Source organism: Balaenoptera acutorostrata, chromosome 3 (assembly GCF_949987535.1).
Source record: "Balaenoptera acutorostrata chromosome 3, mBalAcu1.1, whole genome shotgun sequence".
NCBI lineage: Eukaryota > Metazoa > Chordata > Mammalia > Artiodactyla > Balaenopteridae > Balaenoptera > Balaenoptera acutorostrata.
Window position 1 is genome coordinate 3,961,483 of NC_080066.1, and position 21,548 is coordinate 3,983,030.

Below are 21,548 nucleotides of genomic sequence, written 5' to 3' on the forward strand. Positions count from 1 at the left end.
AAATATCATCCTGACAACTTTGAGGGGGGTGTAAATTTGAAAACTAGAGTAGGGAGACCAGTTAAAAAGCAATTATAAACCTTTCAGAATTAGAGTACATCCTAATCTTTTAACAGAAATTCTTAGACTCAGATGCATGGATGTACGTGAAAGAGCAGCCTCAAGAACTAAAAATCTGTACAGCACAGAGAACTATATGCAATATCCTATGATAAGCCATAATGGGAAAGAATATATTTTAAAAAATAATGTGTGTGTGTATATATATATACATATATTTATATATATATGTACACACACGTACACACACACATATATATAACTGAATCGCTTTGCTGTACAGCAGAAATTAACATTGTAAATCGACCATACTTCAATAAAAAAATTGATTAAAAACATCTAAACATTTTTTAAAAACAGAACCAAAAATCACTAAAATATACAGAACCTGTTAAAAAGTAAAGAAAACGATTTTTTCCAGCAAATTCTTCGAAACACATTTCATACATTTGAGGCTGGGAAACCAAGCATGTATTTAAGTTGAGAAAATAATCCATTTGAGTTGACTTCCTTGACATGACTTAAGACCTTGTTTTTTGATACCTTGCTTATTATCTCACATTCTGTCATAAATACAACTAGATACGTATAAAAACCATACCCACGGGGGCTTCCCTGGTGGCGCAGTGGTTGAGAATCTGCCTGCTAATGCAGGGGACACGGGTTCGAGCCCTGGTCTGGGAAGATCCCACATGCCACGGAGCAGCTGGGCCCGTGAGCCACAATTGCTGAGCCTGCGCGTCTGGAGCCTGTGCCCCGCAACGGGAGGGGCCGCGATGGAGAGAGGCCCGCGCACTGCGATGAAGAGCGGTCCCCACACCGCAATGAAGAGTGGTCCCCGCTTGCCGCAACTGGAGAAAGCCCTCGCACGAACCGAAGACCCAACACAGCAAAAATAAATAAATAAATAAAGGATAGTCTTCTAATTTAAAAAAAAAAAAAAAAAAAAAAAAAAAAAAAAAAAAACCATACCCACTATCAAAACACTCCATATCAAAAATCATTTGCTATGATGGAAATCTGTTGAAATTTTAAAATCCTACCTAAAAAACACATTTCCATCCTTCAAGGACAAAAATTAAACTAAAATAATAAGTAAAAAAGATCCGAGCACTTACTATAAGTAAAGCACCATGCTATACACTTTACACAGGTTCATTTCATTCTCATACCACACTTAGAGAGACCTGGGGTAAATGTAAGTAGCACAGCCAGAACTTGGCTCGTGTTTTGAACCCAGCAGAACAGCTGTTTTCAACCCTGTCAGACCCAATGCTCCCTTTTTTCAAATTACTCCACTCTTCTACTTATGCACGTTTCCATATAATCAATCCAAGGATCTAACTGCAAAACCAAGTAGAAATTAAAGGAAAGTTAAGTTATAATAAAATACTATGTGTTTCAACATGTAAATAATTGGGATATGTACCCAGGAAGACAAAACGAAGTAACTACAGAAGCTTACATGTCTACAGAGAGCTAAAAAACCAGACTTTTTGCAGGCCTATACTACTGTTGACTCAAATACCACTAACAGTGTTGATAAAGTTATTACTATGTCCAAAACGGTAACAGTGACTGCAAAAGTTCTCAACAAAATAAAGTACAACATTCCCTTACTTTATACACAGTTGCAGCCCTGGAAATTTTAGCGTATACCAAAACTATACCAAAAACACTTTACAAGTAAAATGGAATTAGGTTCTTGACTGAGATAATCTGTAAATGGAATCTCACCAACTGGAATGTTCTGTGGGACAGTCAAAAAGTCAAACAGGCAATTTTTTGTTTTGCCGGGCTGTCCTCTGCGTGGTGGCACTTGCATTGTTCCTGGCCCGCACAGCACCTCCCCCAAACCTGTGACAATCAAAAACACCCCCCCCCCAATTTTCCAGAATGTTCTGAGGGTGACCGACTGGTGCAGTGTCGAGAAGCACTGCAGAGGAGGGAGAGTTCTCAGGCGCGCAGTAACAACCGTAAAGGCCCATTTCCTGGGTCCTGAAACAAGCGTGCTGTACAAAAGCTCTTCTCTGTACAGATTATTACACACCTGAGCGGCAGGAGTGACCGGCCTCGGCGTTCATCGAGCCAACAGTGTCTGTCTAGTGGGGCCGCCTGTCCTTTGGGCTCTCACCCCACCCCCAGCGGCAGGAAGGTATTCTGAGCCACCTGTGCCTCTGAGGTTGGCTGGATAAACCCCATCATTCTTCACATCCGTTACCAACCGAGTTCACGACTGGACAGCATCGCTCTAGCTCTTGCTACCGTTCTGATCTAATGTCCCCTAATCTGACCCAATCTTCTGCTCTTCCCCACCCTCCCGAACACTTCCACTCTGTTCTCTAGAATAAAGATGTATCAGTAAACTCTTCACAGTCTCAGCCTCTTTCAACGTTCCCTCACCCCCTTGCTCTATTTTAAGCCTGGCAGTGTCTTCCAGAAACAGCACTCCCTGAAGCCCTTCCAAGCAGAAGCTGTGTATCTTCCCTCGTCCCACACACTTACAGACGGGCTAAGTGTTCTCCTTGCCCCCCACTGCCGGGCCACACCATTTCCTCTCCGCTGTCCTTTCAGAAACCCTAACCCCTCAGATGTTCACACCCTCACTCCCTCTCCCCAGAGCTGCCGTACCCACTGTGTTGCTCAGTCAGAGCTCACGGTCTTCTTCTCAGCTATTCCCACACCTTCGGCATCACTGAGTAACGACGTCTACGTGGACGATACACCGCTGAAATCGAAACTCAAGCATCTCACTCTTTAACTGGCACCCTCCTGGCTCAGGCTCCCCCGCCTCCCCACGAAGAGCCATCCCGGTGTGTCCGACCACTTCCCCGGTCCGCACCAGCTCCCTGAGGCCTTCCTTTCCCTGCTTAGCCAGTTTGGATCCCAGGTCTATCATGATCATCTACCTCACACATACTTTTAATGCCCTCATCCCTCTTTCCCCCCTTTGTACTTGCTGGGCAAACCTCAACCCTAGAAAAACCTTATTATATACCTACTTTATTCTTGAACTCAAGTTAAATGCTTGCATTCAACTGCCCAAGTGAGCAGACTGGTCTCACTTCAAATGATCACAAACCCTGAGCCCCCAGCTAGCCCATCAGTCCTGTTACACTTCTCTAGTAGGTGAGCGTCCCACACATACCTTCGTCTCAAGGCCCCCCCTTGCTCTGAGGTGATGATGTCACCTCATACTGCATAGAGGCAAAAGAATCATAGGATAAATACCCCACCCTCCCACTGCCAACTCTACCACTGGTCATATCATATCCTTCCTTACTTCTAAAAAGGAAAAAGTACTTCTGCTTAAATCAGTGACCAAGCCCTCCATGAAATCAATCCAGGAAAAGATAGGAAACAGTTTTTAGGAACAAAGCCCTCGAGTAGGAGAGGAAATAGGATTACTTCATCCTTTTTAATGATATCATTCCAACGATTACACTAGTTCTAATAACTTATTTATTTATAATAGCCATTTTAACATTTTTGTCTACTAACTCTATTACCTGGGTTATTTCTACATCTCTTTCTGTTGATTAACTTTTTCCTTAGTTATTGGTTAGATTTTCCAGCATCTTTGCATACCTGGTGATTTTTTTTTTAATTGGATGCCAAACACTGAGTTTTATGTTGTAGGATCTTTTAGTATTTCTCTAAACATTGTAGGGCTTTACTCTGGGACACAGTTATCCGAAATTAGTTGGCTCCTTTCGAGGCTAGTGTTTAGTCTTTATTAGGGTAAGTCCAGAACAGTTTAGTCTAGAGCTAATTTGGCCCTACCACTAAGGAAATGACCCTCTGAGAACTCTTGTCTGATGCCCTCTGCATTAGGAGGTCTTTCCACTCTGGTCACTGAGGACGTAACATATTCCCAGCCCTGTGTGAGCTCCCAGAAATGTCCCTCCTACTTCTTTCCAGGTGCTTTCCTCCCCCACCCCCCACCAGACAGGCTCAGACCAGTTTTCGGCTAGAGACTCCAGGGGACCTCTCTGCAGACCTCGGTGCATCTCTGGTACCTAGGCCTGAAGCCACTGTAGCCTCCCCAAACTGAATTCTCTGCCTCTTCAACTCCAGGAGGTTGGCAGGCTCTATCCGGGGCCTCCCCTACCTGTGCCTGTAGCCTGGAAACTCTCTAGGTAGTGGCCGGGGCAATGGAGGACTCAGCTTTGCGTCCCTCTTTGCGTCTGCCTGAACTTTGTAACTACTTTTTAAAAGAAATGATTTGTTGATGCCCCCAATCCCCCCAGCTATTTTTTCAGTGCCTCTTCCCAGCACAACTATTCCAAGGAGTCGTCTATACTTGCTCTGACCCTTTTATTTATCTTTCAGTATTTCTTCAATTCCACTCGGGCTTTCCTTCCCACTATGCCATCAAAATAGGCCAATGGCACATATCTAATCAAATTAAACGGTCACTTTCCCCTCACTCATCTTCTCAGTGGACGGACTTAACCCATGTCCTTCCTTCTTGAGACACCTTTATCCTCACTTTCTTCCTAATTCTCTAATAGCTCCTCCTCTTCTTGAGCCTTAATGCTTTAAAAACACCTGTAACCCAAAGACTTTCAAATTTATCGTACAGCCCATGACTTCTGAATTGTGCACCTCCAGTGCAGACTGCTCTAATGCTTACATTCTTGCGTATCCAGCTAAACACAAATGAGTAAGAGGCACTTCAAACTGAGCAATAAGTCCATCCTTTATATACCCTCCCTCCTCCAATTTTCCCTACGTCAGGAAGCAGGGGCCTAATCACCCATCCACCCAGCTGCTCAAGTTAACGATCAGGGATTAATCCTTGATTCTTTCTCTCCATCTAGTACACTCTAATCTGTCAGCCAAGTTCTGTTGGTCCTACCCTCAAAATATGCCTCAAGTTCATCCATTTCTCTTCTTCCCTACCACCACCCTAGTTAGAGCCACTCTTGCCCGTACGACTCATTCTGCACATGGTAGTGAGAATAACCTTGAAAAGACATACATCGGATCATGGCACTGCCTTGCCTGAACCTCTCTAAAGGCTTATTACTTGACCTCAAAACACCCCAAGCTCCGTGTAGTAGCCTGCACCGCCTCACCAGGTACGCACCCCCGGCGGGGTCCTCTGCGCCCTCGCACTGCGCAACCCTCTTCGCCTCCCTCTAGCACGCTGGCCTTCGGCTCCTGGCCTGGGCTCCCTGCATCTGCAGTCTCTCTGCCTGGCATGTTCTCCATGCAGCCCTTCGCAGGGCTGGCCCCTCCCACTGCAAGTCTCAGGGCCAGCGTTCCTTGACCCTCTACACAAAGACTTCTCTGTCCTCCTCCTGCCACCTGAAATTCTATACGGTCTTGATCCACCGCCACTTTCATTCATTCGCTTTTTGTCTCTGTTTTCCCATTAGAAGTCAGTCATTCAACTAAACAAATACTGAACACTTACTATGTGTCAGGCACTATTTCAGGCGCTGAAAAAACATCAGTGAACAAAGCAAACAAAAAGTCCTGCCCTCATAGAGCCTAGGTGCTAGAATGTGAGATCCATGAAAAAGGGAACTGCTTGCTGACTGTCGGATCCACAGGGCCTAGAAGAGTCCTTAGTTCACTGTAAGTGCACAATAAATATTTGCTACAAAAGTGAATGAAATTGGATTTATCTATATTTTCTTAGTCTTTGTACAATATACCTCAAAAATCTTCACTTAGCCATTAGAACAATGATCAAATTCTTGCTTTAGACTTCAAAACAGCCATATTTATATTTTGTTTCCCCTTCAGACTCTTATTATCTTATAGATAAAGCACAAATTTGCAACCATCAATACAGTATTCTGATTCTAATTTCAAACTCTCATAACAATAAAAGCATTCTGTGACTACTGCAACCGACTTATATTCTTTAAGTGCTTTAAAACACAAGCCTTCTAGACTAAACTGGAACCAATTGTCCATGCACCCAGGTTACCTTTACTTCTGTGTAAACTGTGTCTATGTAGAGTGCAAATGAAGCCATCAACTAATTAAAGATTTAAAGATTATTCTATAAACACATAAAATACATAAGTTAACAGACCTAAATACATTGGTAACATAATATGCTCATTACTACAGGAAACTATCACGGCCCTACTTCATCTTGCAGTTAAGAAAACCCGGGTGTGTGAGAGCACGCAAGCACGCGTGTGCACACACAGTCAGAAGCTGGATGAGGTCTCAGCTCTAGTAACTCCCAGCTTGATGCTTTTCCCAATTAATAATTACCTAAATTTAAATACACAACTTTTCACAACTACATCATACGATTCTCTGAGGATAGACAACACATCTAACACATTTATACCAGACAATCCTAAATACAAGGGATTGTACAAATGTAAGTAGTTTTGAACAGCAACAAAAAGCAAGGCCATCGTGAACATTCACTTAGTATTTGGTAATAATGAAATGCATGTGTACAGCATTTTCACGGATACTGTCTGACTCACTCCCCAGAGCTATACCTCCCACATAAGGTAGGTCAGGAGAGCGTTGGCACATGAAGAAACTAAAGTTCATCCAGTAAGCTTAAGTGACTTCTCAAATGCCACAAATGCCGAAGTACATTCCTCTTAGAGGATATACAACTGGTACTTGGAATTCTAAGATAATCAAAATAATTCATCCCAATATAGAAAGAAGATTTGAACCTCTAGTAAATCACCCACAGGATATTTCAAACCTCAGTTTACCTTTGCCCCTGGATTTACCCTAAGGCTGCGTCGTACTTCTTCAGCCAGCACTTGCCATACTGAAGGAAATTCAACCAAAATGATTTGCTTTAATAATGTGTTGCAAAACTCAGCAAACTGTCACCATGCGTATCTGAAGCTGAACCAACTTCTTAAGGATAACCTCCATGACAACAAATAATCGAAGAAGGGCTTTATCTTTTAAAGAACTGATTATATCCCTACTCATTAAAGAGACAACTCAGATCATGGGTCGCAGTAGATTTATTAACAGCACGTTTGTTTTTGGTTTTCATCTACCTACAGTGGGGCTGGTGGATGAAATTCAATTCATATATTTAAAGGTGCAAAGTTAAGTATCCACTCTGCTTAAAATACTGAAATTGCTCAAAATCATTAACTATTATCAGAGGCTTTAGCAAATTTGACCAAGATAATAGGCAGAAGTCAACAGTTAGCTTCAAGTAATTCACTGAAAAGTAGTTCTAGCAAGTTGTTTAAAACATCTGAATCGCTTCTCTTCCTGGTGATTTCCCTGTAAATTGATTTATTCTTACAGAGGAGGTATTGTAACGTATTAATATAAGTCACACTTCAAGGGTTCAAAAGCTTACTTTAAAAGTAAAAGACACTATCTAGTACTGCCTATGTATTTCATACTTTCATACTGCTTTTGCACTTGGAAACTCAGAAGTCATTTTATTCCCAAACTACAATATAAAATTCTCATTTCCTTGTGGGTTGTCTTCTCCTAAGAAATAGAATCACAAACCATACCATCATTCCATTATATAAAATGCTACCCTCTACTTTAAAATTACGTTTTAACCAATCGCTGATAACAAGTACCCTTAACTTTTCAGAAAAATGGAATCCCAGTCAGAATCCACACTTTCATCTCTTGCCATTATGTACGTACGTAGATCCACATACATCTTCCATCTGTTTCTCTCCCACTACTACTATTACAGACCACGATATAGTAGAATGCAATATATAGACTAAACTAAAACCTAGTCTTAGATACTATTAGGAATAGCTAGTTTAATATTTAATCCTAGCCACAAATTCATGAACCTGTAAGCACAGGTTATTATTCTTTATTTACAAGATTTAAGCTCTCCTGTATTTAGATGGCACTTTTAATTAAGTCCTGTTGATTAACAGAAAGAAAAGGTAGTTCTGCACAAATTCCATTACAGATCACAAGCACCCACAAAACACCATTCGACACGTAAGCCCATTAGTTTTCATTATTGTTTTATAAGAAAATGAAGTCTAAGTACAAATGGTACTAATCCAAAATCTTAAATATCAAACAGCACACCGAAACAAGAGCTAGTATTAACACTTTAGGCACCAGGCCCTACAGTTTTCAAGAGGCTCCTTTTGTAGGTAAGAGTGCTCAGTCTTCCCGAGTTGCCGATTAATTTTTCAATTTTTCTTCTCTGATTAAGTCTATGTAATAACTTCCATACTGATGAAACCAAAATGACTGTTGAAATTTCTAGAACGGCAAATCTTAACCTTGGGCTTTCTGCCTTTATCAATACCTTGAGAAACTGATGACAAATACGAATTTTCTCCCCAGAAAAATGTACTGTCACAAAACTGTATGTGCGTATCATGGGAATTCACTACTTCTAGCATCATTTCCGCATAACCCTCAGAACGCAGCCGACACACTCAAAAATATCTTGGGCAGGATAGAAAGTTGGAACTAGACTTTATTATTGCTTCTCAATTATCTTTGACTTTAACTAATTATTTGCTACTTAATGGAAAACCCCAAATATCCTCAATTCCTTTCTAATTCAAACTAGCTGTAAAAATTAAGCTTTGCTTCTAGTACAGTGGCGACTTCACATATTTCTTTTCACTTCCAATGCAGTGGACAGAATGGAGGAATCTAGATTAAGGACTAAGAAATCTTGGTTTACAAAATTTTAAAGGAAAAAAGGATTCTTAGTTTCTTTCAAAAAAATGAGAAATCGAACTTTTAGACTTATCACTTAAAGTGATTTAAGCTTGTTTTTATAAAACAAACTAGATTTTTATCATTTTGAAAGTGTAGTGCTTAACTACTTTTCCTCTGAACAGAGATATGTACGTATTTCCACTTTAACCCCTAACTGAAAACAAAAAACACCTACCTGTCTACTTTACAAACTTGGTTTTCATAACGTTGTATACTGGCCACTAATGAAGGATACAGTTTGAAGAGAGGAAAGACAGGGGTATGAACATGCCTGATTAGAACCCTATTAAAACCAGGTGTTGGACTGCGATGGCTGGGCCCGACACCCCACAGTCCCAAAGGTGGCTGCGTAGGGCAGTAACAAGGCGGTATCATCACTGACGTTTTAATCACCGTCACATGTCCTCCCCGTCCTCCCCGTCGGCTGGAGAAGCGAGGTTAAGCCTCCACCCCTTACAGTGAATGAAGTCACACACTCTGGCATCCCAATGAAAACACTTCAACTACTAGAGGAACCAAGCAGCTCCACTTTGTGGGGTATCACTTTAAAACCAACTTTTTCAGAATGTCTTTCCTAAAGTGAGAAGTATCCATAAAGGAAAATGTAAAGCTCCAACTGTAACGAAAACATTCGATTGTACTGATATCTTGGAAAAACTACCCTTTCATTGAAAGGTGAAGCCATGGCACTAAGTAGTATTTCAACATTTCTAACCTTAAAGTTAAGATTATAATCTTAAAATTAAAATGTTAAAAAATTATAATGGTGCAACCTCTGCCCCCCCATGTGTTTAAATTAAGGTACTTATTTATTTCATATTTAGAGCTGACAGCCTATTGATTTCCCATGATCTAAAAATTACTTGTTATTCATTAAATCAAAGCCTTTATCAACTGTTACTTTTTGATGTAGCAAGTTACAATGTATCACATTATACCAATTGAGACACTGAATCTCTAACATCTATGTCTCAGTCAAGTCCTTCAGTTTATTACAATCTGGAGTTATTTCTCAATCCTCATCTAAAAAGGACTAACAACTAAGTTCTAAAGTTGAGTAAAATTCATGTTTGGAGGGGAGGAGGGGACTTCTACTTAAAGTTGTTTCTTAAAGTTAAGAGGCATGCCTAATTAAGGCAGTGCATGCAGCTTATATTAAAATTAGTTAGGTGGGAATACTTTAATAAGTGTTATTTTCCCTGTGTTTAGACCTAGCATTTCTGCCACATTTACCACAGAAACAAAATATGGTAATAGTTAGCAGGTACAGTTCACATGACAATTTTCCAGATATATTTGATCATAAAATGCCTTAATGAGGTGACATATATGCAATACTGTCCTCATCTAATTATGCCCTATCTTTCATGATCAACATAGGATTACACGTTTTCTAAACTAGACACTCAATTCAGGTTCTAGATCGCTCCTGACCTGACATGTCAATCGGAGGCATAAGTTCGTCTTTATAAGAAGCACATCATTCTTGAGCAAATTATCAAAAAGTGTGTTCTTCTCAGGCTATATAACCCGGAATTCAATTACCTGTATTTGTGCCTGGTATACATTTCAGGGCTAACACGCTACTTTCAATCCTGTGATCTACAGAGCCTCCTCCCCTCGCCAGCACGCGCCGCAGGACTGGAGAGCAGCTGTTTGCCTGGGACTGTTTACATTCTTCTGTTCAGTTCAGTGTCTATTCCTGAAGTCTCTGTTTCACTGGTCATAGTTTTGGTTGGATGTGAAGTGAAACAAATTCTACACGGACGATGGGAAAAGGTAGTCTGAAGGGGGGAAAAAAAATCCCTCAAAAATAGGGATTCCGCATGTTAGAAAACAATGAACTACAAAACGTCAAAATCATTTCAGTGAACAGAAATGATCCGTAAAAACTTCATAAGCCTTGATACTTCAGTTGAGCTCAGCTCTGATTTCAGGTTGGGGCCCTTGGGACAGTCCAAAGTGTTCCGAGGAACAAGAGTTCACTGAATTTCTAAGGTGTGCTGCAGTGGTATCTGTTCTTATCAAAGCTCTCCCCTTTCTTGGCTGCAGAACAGGAACTACCAATTAATTTCCAGGGCAGTGTTAACGTCGACACCCCAGCTTGAAAGTATTATCTGGAAAACTTGGAAACAAAAATAAAACCAAAAGACGAGATTCTGCAGTCACAAGTACTTTAATGTTTAAAAACAAATCACTTATTTAAAAATAAACAAGCGGCACCATATTACTCCGCCGCCGATACAAGTGCAACAAGTCGAGAGGTGGTTGGTGTCTCACGGGCAACGTGCTAAAGGTCGGGACCGCGCTGGACAATCTCAACTACTCCACACGCTAAGACACTACTCTCGGAAGGAACATGCGACGGTCACCACTATTTGACTTTGAAAGGTCAAACAACCCAAAGAGTTTGAAAAGCTTTATTTTTCGAAATCGACATTACAGAGCAGCATTTCTGCATTTTAAAAATTCTTACAGCACCAAACACAGGTATGACAGAACGATTTTCCGCCACAAAACTGTAGCACCAATCCAGCGACTCCTCGACTTCCTGGAACTGTCAACACACTGCCCCCTGTTTAAGTGGCTGTACCTGAAAACCAAGGTATGCAATTCCTTAGGGTGAGAAGCCATCAAGCGACCCTGCCAAGGACCTGGGGGAACGAGGGGAAGAGCCTATTATCCGTGGGTCTGAGCCCAACTTCCACGACCGGGGAGAGACGCAGCTGCGGTACGGCGTCCGGGAGCCGTCGACACTTACATGCCGAAACCCCCCCAACCGAAACACCTCCAGATTAAGATTTCTAGGAAGGGGTTCACTTAACCTGAGTTCGGTGGCGGGTTAAGAAAGATCTACCAACAGGTAGATCTCTTAACACCTGCTTACATGGGGTCCTTTCTCCCCTAGCTCGAGAAACCCAGCCATCGGGCGGACTCAGGTTTTATCAGGGAAGCAACTAATAACGTTACAGGCTCCAGAAGAGCCACGTAGTACCCCCCCCCCAAAACCCGCAACATATTCTCAAGGATCAAAGGAAAAGTCAGGAGAAGGAGGAGTCGTCCAACCAGGTAGGACTGGGGAGGGATGGAGGCACAAGTCCCACAAAGAGGACGCAGCACCTAAGTCGGCTCCGGGCGGCTCGGGCGCCGCGACCTTCCGCTGCAGGGCTCCCGCCGCCCCCGCCCGGCCCCTCCGCGGCTCCACGTGGGCCGCGCGGGCCCCGCCAGCCTCCCCGGCCGCCGGGAGAGCACGGCCCCCAAGCGCCCGGAACCTGCGCTGCCGGCGCCGGCGGCGCGCGAAGGCCGAGCCGGCCCCAGAGCGCCACCCAGCGGCCCGCGGAGAGGCCTGCAGGCGGGGCCTCCGCGGCCCGGCCGCCGCACCCCCCGCCGCCCGCCCGCTCCCTCTCCGGATGCACAAGGCCCAGCCCAAGCGCTCCGACCACAAAATGGCTGCCGGCAGCCTCGTCACGTGACCCCTTTGTGCCTTGCGGGCGCCCGAACTCCGCGGGGCCCGGGTCCGAGGGGCCGGGGTCAGCGGGTGGCCCGAGAGGAGGCCCCAACGGGCCGCGGCGGCCGGGGGCAGAGGCCGGGGGCGGCGGGGTAAAGGCCCCGCCGGCGACGGGAGTCGGCGGCGGAGAGAAGATGGCGGCCATTTTGTGTGGGTCTGCGCTCCGCCGCCGCCGCCGCAGGCAGCGGAGGGAGCGGGGCCCGGCGGCGGGTCGGGCAAGGGAGTTAACACGTACCGACTCCTCTTCCTTCTCCATTCCGGTGGGCATCTGCGGCACGGCCCGGTTTATCGAGGCGTATTCGTGCAGGTCGGGCAGATCCTCACAGCGGAAAACCGGCAGCGGCTTCGAGGCGTCTAGCGCCCGCGCCCGAAACGACAGTTTACTCATCTCAGGCGCAGCAGATACCTCTCCGCTCTGGGGAAACGGCCCCGGCCAGCGGGATCATGGAGAACCGGGGGTTCGGTCCCCACTCGCCCGCCGCTGCCGGGGACTGGAGGGGCGGAGCGCGGAGCCCGCCGTCCGGGCACTCAGAGCCGCCGGGAGGTGGGAGGCCGAGCCGCTCCGCTCCTCTCTCGCTCGCTCTCCTCAATACGCCATGGCCAACATGGCGGACATTAAAACTCCACTGTGCGCTCTTCAGCCAACCCCAGCCATTCCCCACACTGCATCGCGCAGCGGCGCGGGCACGCGGAGGGGGGGGCGCGGGCTCGAGGCCGGGCGCCGGCACGGAGCGCGCGTCCCGCCAACCCCCGGCGCCCGGCCCCGCTCCCCGAGCCGGGCCGCCCGGCCCCCGCCCCCGCGGCCGCCGACAGGCCGGGCCGGGACGCGCGGGGCGCTCGGACGCCGGGGTCCACGGCCGGCCTCCCCGCCCCGCGCGCCCGCTGCCCGCCGCCCGCGCTCGCTCCCGCCCAGCGCCGTTGGCTGACAGGCGAGGGTGCAGGGAAGCGACCGCCCCTCGCGCGCCGGCTTTCGGCGCGGCGGCGGCGGACCGGGCACCTGTCACCGCCGGCGGCCCGGCCCGGGAGTGGGAGAGCGGGCGCCCCCAGCCCGGACCGGCGCGGCGCTTCAGGTCTTATAACGAAAACGCAGACGGCATTCGGAGCAGGATGCTACTTTGCGGGAACTTTTACCAGCCATTATCTTTACGTCTAACGAAACTCTGGATTGCATTTGATGGGCTCCGCGTGGATCCTGGGTCAGTTCCCATCATTGCGCTCCGTGTAAACAGGAGGCGTCCTACGTTGCTCCAAAGTAGGGTTTTGGTGGTTTTTTTTTTTTTTTTCATCCTGCATTTTATCGACCCGCACTCTTTTACTGTCATCGAAGCAAAGGGAATAATTATTGGACACCGTAACCTTCAGGGAAAATTTTTTTAAAGCAAGACACTGTTCAAAATTTGAGAGCCGGATGATTTTTCCACACTGGAAGAAAATGCTGCTTCAGCATAGCCATGGGTTGACACTTATCATTTGTCCTCTGAAAAACTTTATACAACTGAATTATATGAAGACCTATAGTGCTCCTGTCAAACCAAAAAAAGAAAACTTAAAAAAAAAAAAGGAAAAGATGTATTGTTAGAAGAGATTTAGATGGATGTGATGGCTACCATGTGGCTTATATTACACACGAAAATGGGTATCCAGAGAGCTCTTTGCAGTAGAATATTTTAAAAATCCGAAAGACTGTTGCGGTGGGTTTAATAGGTTTGACAGCAAATTTTCAAATATTTGCCGAGACACAAAAATGTCCTGTATCTCCACTTTTCTCCCCGGGGGATACCTAGTAAAAATAATCACTATTCTTAAATACTGGATTGGATGGGAACTGTTATTGGCTTAAGGCACAGAAGCAAAGTGCTATCTTTGAGGCTGGCTTCGCTACCACCCTCTGGGGTGGGGAGAAAACAGATTGCAGGTCGCCAAAATTATCCTCAAGCTCTAATACTGACAGCTCACCTCCCATGCGGCAGATGGACATTCATCTACATGTCCTATTCTAAGACGATGCATTTATTCATTCAATGAGCAAACATTTTTTGAGACTTCACGGCCCTCTAAGTATGCTGCTAATTACTCAGCACCCACAGGACTCCCGGAGGAGATTACACGGTGGGAGCAGGACCGGTGGATGGCAACTGCCACACCTGGGGTAAGTGTGAGGGCGAGAGCTCAGGCTATTTGGAAACAGGCAGGAGTGGCACCCAATCCGTGGGGAGTGAGTGGCTCTAATGAAAGCATTCAGGAGAGGCTTTTTGGAGGAGATAATATCGGGGTAAAAACTGTGTAGGGTAAGTATGGGTCAAGGTTGCAAAAATGAAGAGAAGAAAGGTATCTTGGGCCAGGGGAGCAGCACGTGGGAAGACCCAGAGCCCTGCGAGGGTGTGTCACATGCTGGGATCCTCACTGCACTGCGGACCGTGACACTTAATTAGCCAGGTTGAACAGTTCTGAAAATACTGGCTGGATATTAGTACAGTGGTCCTCGCCAGCCTGCTATATTAGATTTCTGAAAATCCTAGTAGTAGAATTCGGTTGATTGAGGAACCTAAGAACTAAAAGAGAGTCTTAAGTCATGAGTGAACCACCAAGAAAGTGAATATAAAAAATATATATATATAAAACCTTCATTAAAATAACAGCCTATTGATAACATTCTCCATATCCTACACTAGTAACAATGGGCACTATACAACTAAGTTCCTTGTTCTCTAGAAATTCTAGACTCACCCTCCGTGGCAGTTTCAGAGACATGCTTACCAATTAAGCTTGCCTTTTGCAGGTGATCTGCCTGCCGAGAGACATTTTCTTTCTGCCACCTGTACCCATCCAGCTCAGTGCCCTGGATTTCTGACTTGTAGGTCTTACTTGGTTCCCAAAGACCCACAGGCTGGAGTCCCAAGCCTCTTACATTCAGTTCACTTCCCTCCCTCCTATGGGGCAGGAGTGCAGCAATAAAGCCTCCGGTTTACTTTTCCTCAGCATCCTTTATCCAACCAAAAGGTCCCTTGCAAAAATGGCTAATCCTGCACTGTCTTTCACTTTTTCTATTCCCAACTCAAACTTCCCTTTTTTTCTAAGTACCCCCCAACAAGAGTGAGATGAAATTCGCAATGTTGCAAAAGATACATACTAATGTAAAGCTGTATATACTAGCCTTTCCCCAAAGGGAAGCTTTTGGTTGGGAAGGAACTTGCAGTATTTAAAATAGTTTTGATTCACGCCACAAATCTTTACTGAATAAGTAGGCAACACACAGTACCATCATGGCGGGGGATACAAATAAGATCCTGCTAAGGGGTCACCCCGTTAACAAAATGACCAGGACCAGGACCAGGACCAGGCAGGATGGTGGCATGCAGTGCTCTGGGAGTTCAGAAAGAAGGCAGTCAGTTCCAGGTGCGTTGATCAGACATTATGGGGAAGATAGCGTGTGATTTGGTTCTGAAGGATGGCGAATGTTCCAACTGGTAACAGGAGTGAAATGGTAGAAGAAAAGGTCTTCGTGGGAGAGGGCAACTCTATGGACAGAAAGCGGGGCGGAGGCACCCGCCAGGTGTGTGTGGAGATGAGAAGGTTGACTTGGCCAGGGTTCAGTAGGAGATGATAACAGCACAGGTATAAGATAAAACTGGCAAGAACTTGGGTGGAGGGAGAAGGAGTAGAAAGGAAAGAGACATATGTTTTAACGGTAATAATAATCACTCATAAGCTCATCACCTTGAAACATGATTCATTGCGATTGATTTCACACACGAAACGTCTGCTTAAACAACAACGAGAATATGTCAAATGCTAGAGCTCTGACGCTGCACTTTGCTATATATGATAAACCTGAAATACAGCTCTAGATATTAGTTTATGCCCAGTATGTGCCCAAGTCCCATTAAATGCTCTTTGAAGTTGTTTCTAGGATTTACCTCCTTATTTCCTTTCCCACTGTCTTCACCATCACCTCAGCTTTCATCCCGTCCCACCTAGAAACAACCTCCAAGTCCAAGTCTCCTTGATTTCGCTCCTTCCTTCAATAAGCCTCGATGAAACTCCTACTTTATAGGCGACGGGGCTAACGCTCTCCTAACGGTGGCTGCTGGGAACCAACGGTGGCTTGTCGAGGCTGTGGGTCCCTGGGGATATGAAGATACAGAACAGACCACCCTTCAGGCATTCACGGTGCGGTGCAGGCCCCCAAATCAGTGCGCCTGAAGCCCCACTTCCATCTGTATCCTCCCTTCCCCAAGTCACTGATTGATTTTGCTCATTAGATAGAGCCAATTTTTCTTTTTTTTTTTGGCATGGTTGTCGAGGCCTCATAATTTTGCCTCACTCTCTCCAACATCATTTCTCCTTACTGCTTAAGACAAAAAAGCTCTTCACTCTGGATTTTACATCTCATCACCAGCTTTAGAAATCGGCCGAGTCTTTCCTGTCTCCAGGTTTTTTCTTTATTCCTTTCTCTCTATTCTCCCTGTCCAGCTTCAGACCATCTACTTCTAGCTACTGAAATGCTACTTCACAGGAATGTTTTGAAGATCAAATGAAACAATCCATGTCAAGCATTTATACGGTCTCCGGTCCACAGTAAACATTCAATAGATGTTAAGCTACTGTTGTTATCCTTCAAAATGCAACTCAGTGATCTTCCTTCATGAAATTTTGACGGCGTCACTTCTCTGGGTTCTAATTTCCTAATCTGAAGAATGAGTAAGTAGTTAGGTGAATTCAAAATAATTTTTAAGGCTTCGTCAATCTTTCTCATCTCTGAACTCCTATTATAGTGTTCAATCAGTAAGAACGATAACTACCACTTATCGAACATTTACTATGTGCCAGGCAGCGCAGAAGTACATTTTAAACGCATCATCTCACTTAATTTTCAATATTTATGAGGTGCGTCCTGTTAAGAGAGGTTGCAAGTCCTGCCTCTCAAAGCTGGTGAGAGGCAACGCTGAGACCGGAATCCCTGGGGTCTGACTCCAGAGTGGAGCCCCAGAAACCAGATGATAAAGTGAAGTGAGGAGTGAGCTGGGAGTGAGCTGAGAGAGAGGCTTGGCAATCGGCAGGAGGAAGAAAGAAAGAAAGGGGGACGTATCCGGCCACCGGTTTCGTTGTTTTTGAAGGTGGGAGAGATGTGGGCATGTTTGTTTGCTGACAGCAAAGAATCGTGTAAGTGGATTAACTTTAGGACCGACTTCCTCTGAGGTTAAATTCTCAGAGAAGAATTCCAAAGAAGATAAACTCTCATTGATGGGACAATAGAATAAAAATAATAATAATAATAATAAATCCTGATACCAGTTTGGGTAGCAGGAGTCCAGATTCTTCCTCCTTCAAGCATTGAACAAATATTTCCTGGATGTTTACAGACAGCTAGGCAAAGCCGTTTGTGCAGAAGAACAATAATAAACCAGACATGATCCCTGTAGCCTCACAGAGCTAAGAATAAAGTAAGATACTGCGTTTGTATTTACTTGGAAAATGTGCAATTAATCTCTTGAAGACGTGTGATGCACAATGATCTCAACATTAAAAAAAAATGATACAGCGCTCTAGTTGAGAGCATTGTGCAAAAGTACTAAATACATCTTCACCTGCAGTAATCATTTTCCTTCACTTTCTTTTTATTTTCATAATAAGCTATAAAGAAATAGCATCAAGTAATTCTTCCAAAATAACATTTAGGAAAATAAAAACTGGAAGCCCTTTAGGATGTGTTGTATGTTAGAAAGTAAATGTTGCAATTGCGTTGCAGCATATTTAATAGGGTGTCACAGAAGCAATATCTGAACTGCTGATTTCTCTACAGAGTTGATTTATGCATTGGATTCAGTACATAATATTTAAGAACTATGTTTTGTATAAAATAAAAAAGTTCAGAATATATCCAGAAACAGTCTGCCTCTACCTTAAAAGAATAAAAGGCGAGGGCTTCCCTGGTGGCACAGTGGTTAAGAATCCGCCTGCCAGTGCAGGGGACACGGGTTCGAGCCCTGGTCCGGGAAGATCCCACATGCCGCGGAGCAACTAAGCCCGTGCGCCACAACTACTGAGCCTGCGCTCTAGAGCCCGCGAGCCACAACTACTGAAGCCCGCACACCTAAAGCCCGTGCTCCCACGCACCGCAACTAAGAGTAGCCCCCGCTCACAGCAACTAGAGAAAACCCATGCGCAGCAACGAAGACCCAGCACAGGCAAACATAAATAAATAAAATAAATAAATTTAAAAAAAAGAATAAAAGGCAAATGATTAATCCTAGCAAACTACAGTAGGACAGACTCAAAATTATTTCAATTTAACTGTGTCTCCAATATACATGACTGAAACCAAACAGGTCTGTCTGAGAATGAGTTAGAATTTTTAAAAATCCACAGAATGGTTCCAGCAGTATTGGGGTTAGAAGAAAAAAAGAAAAGATAATGAAATATGATACATCTTATTGTGTAATGTAAAATCCTAAATTTATAGAAAACCTACTCCTAGCACAGCAAGGATTTTGCCAAAATTTAGACCACCATCCTGCTCGGGGTGGGGGGCAGGTGGTGATCGGTTAAATCTGACCATTTTTAGGCCTGGCCTTTCGTAATTCCCAGGTCCCCTAAATCATCTGATCTTTTCCTCACCGTCCTGGTGGGCAGCTGATGAGACCTCTGTGGCAGCATTTTAATGAGGACACGACTAGATGCAGTTCGGGAAGTGGTGGGACTCATAAATAGGAAATCATTTGGAACTCGAACAGTAACAATTTAGTACTTGAGAGGAATGTCATATATTCCAACAATTAATTTTCCAGAAGAATAAAAGTACATCTTAGAAAATAAGAAAAATTGAAAAAAAGTAAACCACATATATTAAAAATATGTATTTCGTAGTATTTATCTAAACTGGATTATGTTAAATTACTGTTTTTTTAATAAATTTATTTATTTATTTATTTATTTTTGGCTACGTTGGGTCTTTGTTGCTGCGCACGGGCTTTCTCTAGTTGCAGCGAGCGGGGGCTACTCTTTGTTGCGGTGCGCGGGCTTCTCATTGCAGTGGCTTCCCGTCACTGAGCACCGGCTCTAGGTGCACGGGCTTCAGTAGTTGTGGCTCATGGGCTCAGTAGTTGTGGCTCGGGGGCTCTAGAGCGCAGGCTCAGTAGTTGTGGCGCACGGGCTTAGTGGGTCCGTGACATGTGGGATCCTCCCGGACCAGGGCTCGAACCCGTGTCCCCTGCATTAGCAGGCGGATTCTTAACCACTGCGCTGCCAGGGAAGCCCCTTAAATTACTGTTGCCTTATTTAATCCAGTGACTGGCACTTACTGACAGACACTGTAGCCTACGTGTGGGTCCAATGTTGTAAGGGGCAGAAGGACAAAAACGAGAGGGAGGAGAGAAGGAAATGTAGGAACCTTTAGGTGCCCTACAATCTTGAGCATATGAAACATACTACTTCAGTGTTACACAGGTCAGTATGGTATAAATAGTACATGAGGGGTGAAGGGATGAAACTTAGAGGAACAAGAAAGAAAACTGTTTAATGAAGTAGAAATTTATGTTGAAAGGTTGCAGTCAAAGTTACCAGTGGGTGGTGGACAAAGAAACCTTGACAGAGAAGAAAGCATTCAAGAGGGAGACTGTGTGAACTGCCTTTGCTCCTATGACCCAAGGAAGGAAATTACTTCTATATTCATCTGAAACGTAATATTAGGGAAAGAAAAGTTTTACTTTCACTACATGTATTCTTCTTTATGATACTTTGAGTAACGTTGTGCCGATTGCTGAGATAAGCACTCTGGGTCCAGTTCCTCCTCTCTTCCAGAGATGCAAAGGGCAAGTGAATGGTCTCAAACCTGAGGCGTGTGGTTATGGGTGTGAAGAATGATTCATGGAATGAGGAGAAGGGTCTGGGGATGGAACCGCGGGGAACACCAACATCTAGAAGACAGCAGAGGCGGAAGGGCCGGGAGAAGAACAGAGGAGGCTGGGAGAAGCCAGATGACTATTCAAGGAGGTGATCAATGAGGAGGCCCCTGGAGATGCAGCAATCCCGACTGCCACAGGACAACGTGGGCGGAAAACTCACTCTGGTGAGTTGAGGTGCGAGCTGAAGGAGTCACGGGCTGAGCGGTGCCTGAAACGCGTTAATCAGTCATTTCCCAGGCAAGTCAAGCGAGGTCAAGTAACGAAGTGCCTTCTTATGAGACTTTTCTAGGTACTCGCTCACAGGAGCGAGAGCACCTTGAAGGCAAAGAAATCAGCTTAGCCTCAGGACACAGCGAGGGACACGTCATCAGCACCGCCCCACAACATTACACGTTAGAAGAGAATATATTGCGTTATTTCTCGAGTCCTCACAAAATCCTGGTGACAGGAGGAAGTGAACCACATCTTCCATCTTTAAAGCTGCAGAAATAGTAAACAAATGACCAACCTGACTTGTTTAAGTGAGTTACTGACAAGAGCATACGCCACACCCAGATCTTAAAATTTCTTCTGAATTAGGTTTCTCAAACACTAGACTACACTATTAGCTACAGGCAACACAAGGACACTGTGGTAACACATATATCTGGATATATATTTTGGTGTTAATAGATTTATTCATAAGCCAGTTAAATTTTTGATGTTTTTATTCCCTCCAGTCTTTCTGGCTTTGTTTTTGTTTTTCACTTTCTTATTTTATACCATTGGAATAATACTGTATATTATTTTGTGGTCCTCACTTCTCAGTATAATTTGAGATAGTCCCACCTCATTAAGTATTCTTCCCAAATGTTAGCTTAGCGTTTTTCAGAAGTATGTTTCATAAAACACTAATCCCAGAAGTTATGTTCTGAGATGAGAGTTCCATAAAGAGTTACATATAAAACCAATAAGTCAGGGAAATATTGCCTATTATATCTTTCTCTGTAAAATACATATAGGCTCACAATGTACAGGCTCAAAGAAGTCCTGCAGAAATTTATTGACTTAGAACAGTATTTTCCAAAGTTATCTCACCTTGCAACCCCTTACCATGCATGTACTATCAATTATTACCTTTAGTTTTATAAAAGCATACCTTGGGAAATTCTAACCTAGGCAATTCAAGGAAATAGAAGTTTTATCTGATCAAGTTATCTAATTACTTAAGAAGTCTCACATGTGAACTTTGAAAAAACATAAAGTTCTTATAAATGTAAAAATGTATCTTTATTAACACTTAAGATTTTTATCCTGGTAAAAACAGTGCAAATAAGACAGGCACTAGAATTGAGCAGGTCGCTATACTTTGGCAATATATTTGGTGTTTAATACTAAATTAACTAAAATGT

At 44.3% G+C, this 21,548-nt stretch overlaps 1 protein-coding gene across 4 annotated transcripts in view; it reads right to left on the reverse strand.

Annotated features, from left to right (window-relative positions):
• The window catches only part of EPC1 (enhancer of polycomb homolog 1), a 95,490-nt gene that overhangs the window by 55,175 nt on the left and 18,767 nt on the right, over positions 1-21,548 (reverse strand). Inside the window, exon 1 of one of the 4 annotated variants that reach the window (XR_009007530.1) lies at positions 12,489-12,917. The exons of 1 other annotated variant lie outside the window; for it this stretch is intronic. Coding sequence is in view for 2 of the 3 variants with exons in the window: in XM_007196397.2 (XP_007196459.1) it covers positions 12,489-12,641 (153 nt within the window). In the remaining variant the exon portion in view is untranslated. Of the gene's footprint in view, positions 1-12,488; positions 12,918-21,548 lie in introns of those variants that run through there. 2 more of the 4 variants (XM_007196397.2, XM_007196398.2) reach the window with 2 other exon arrangements.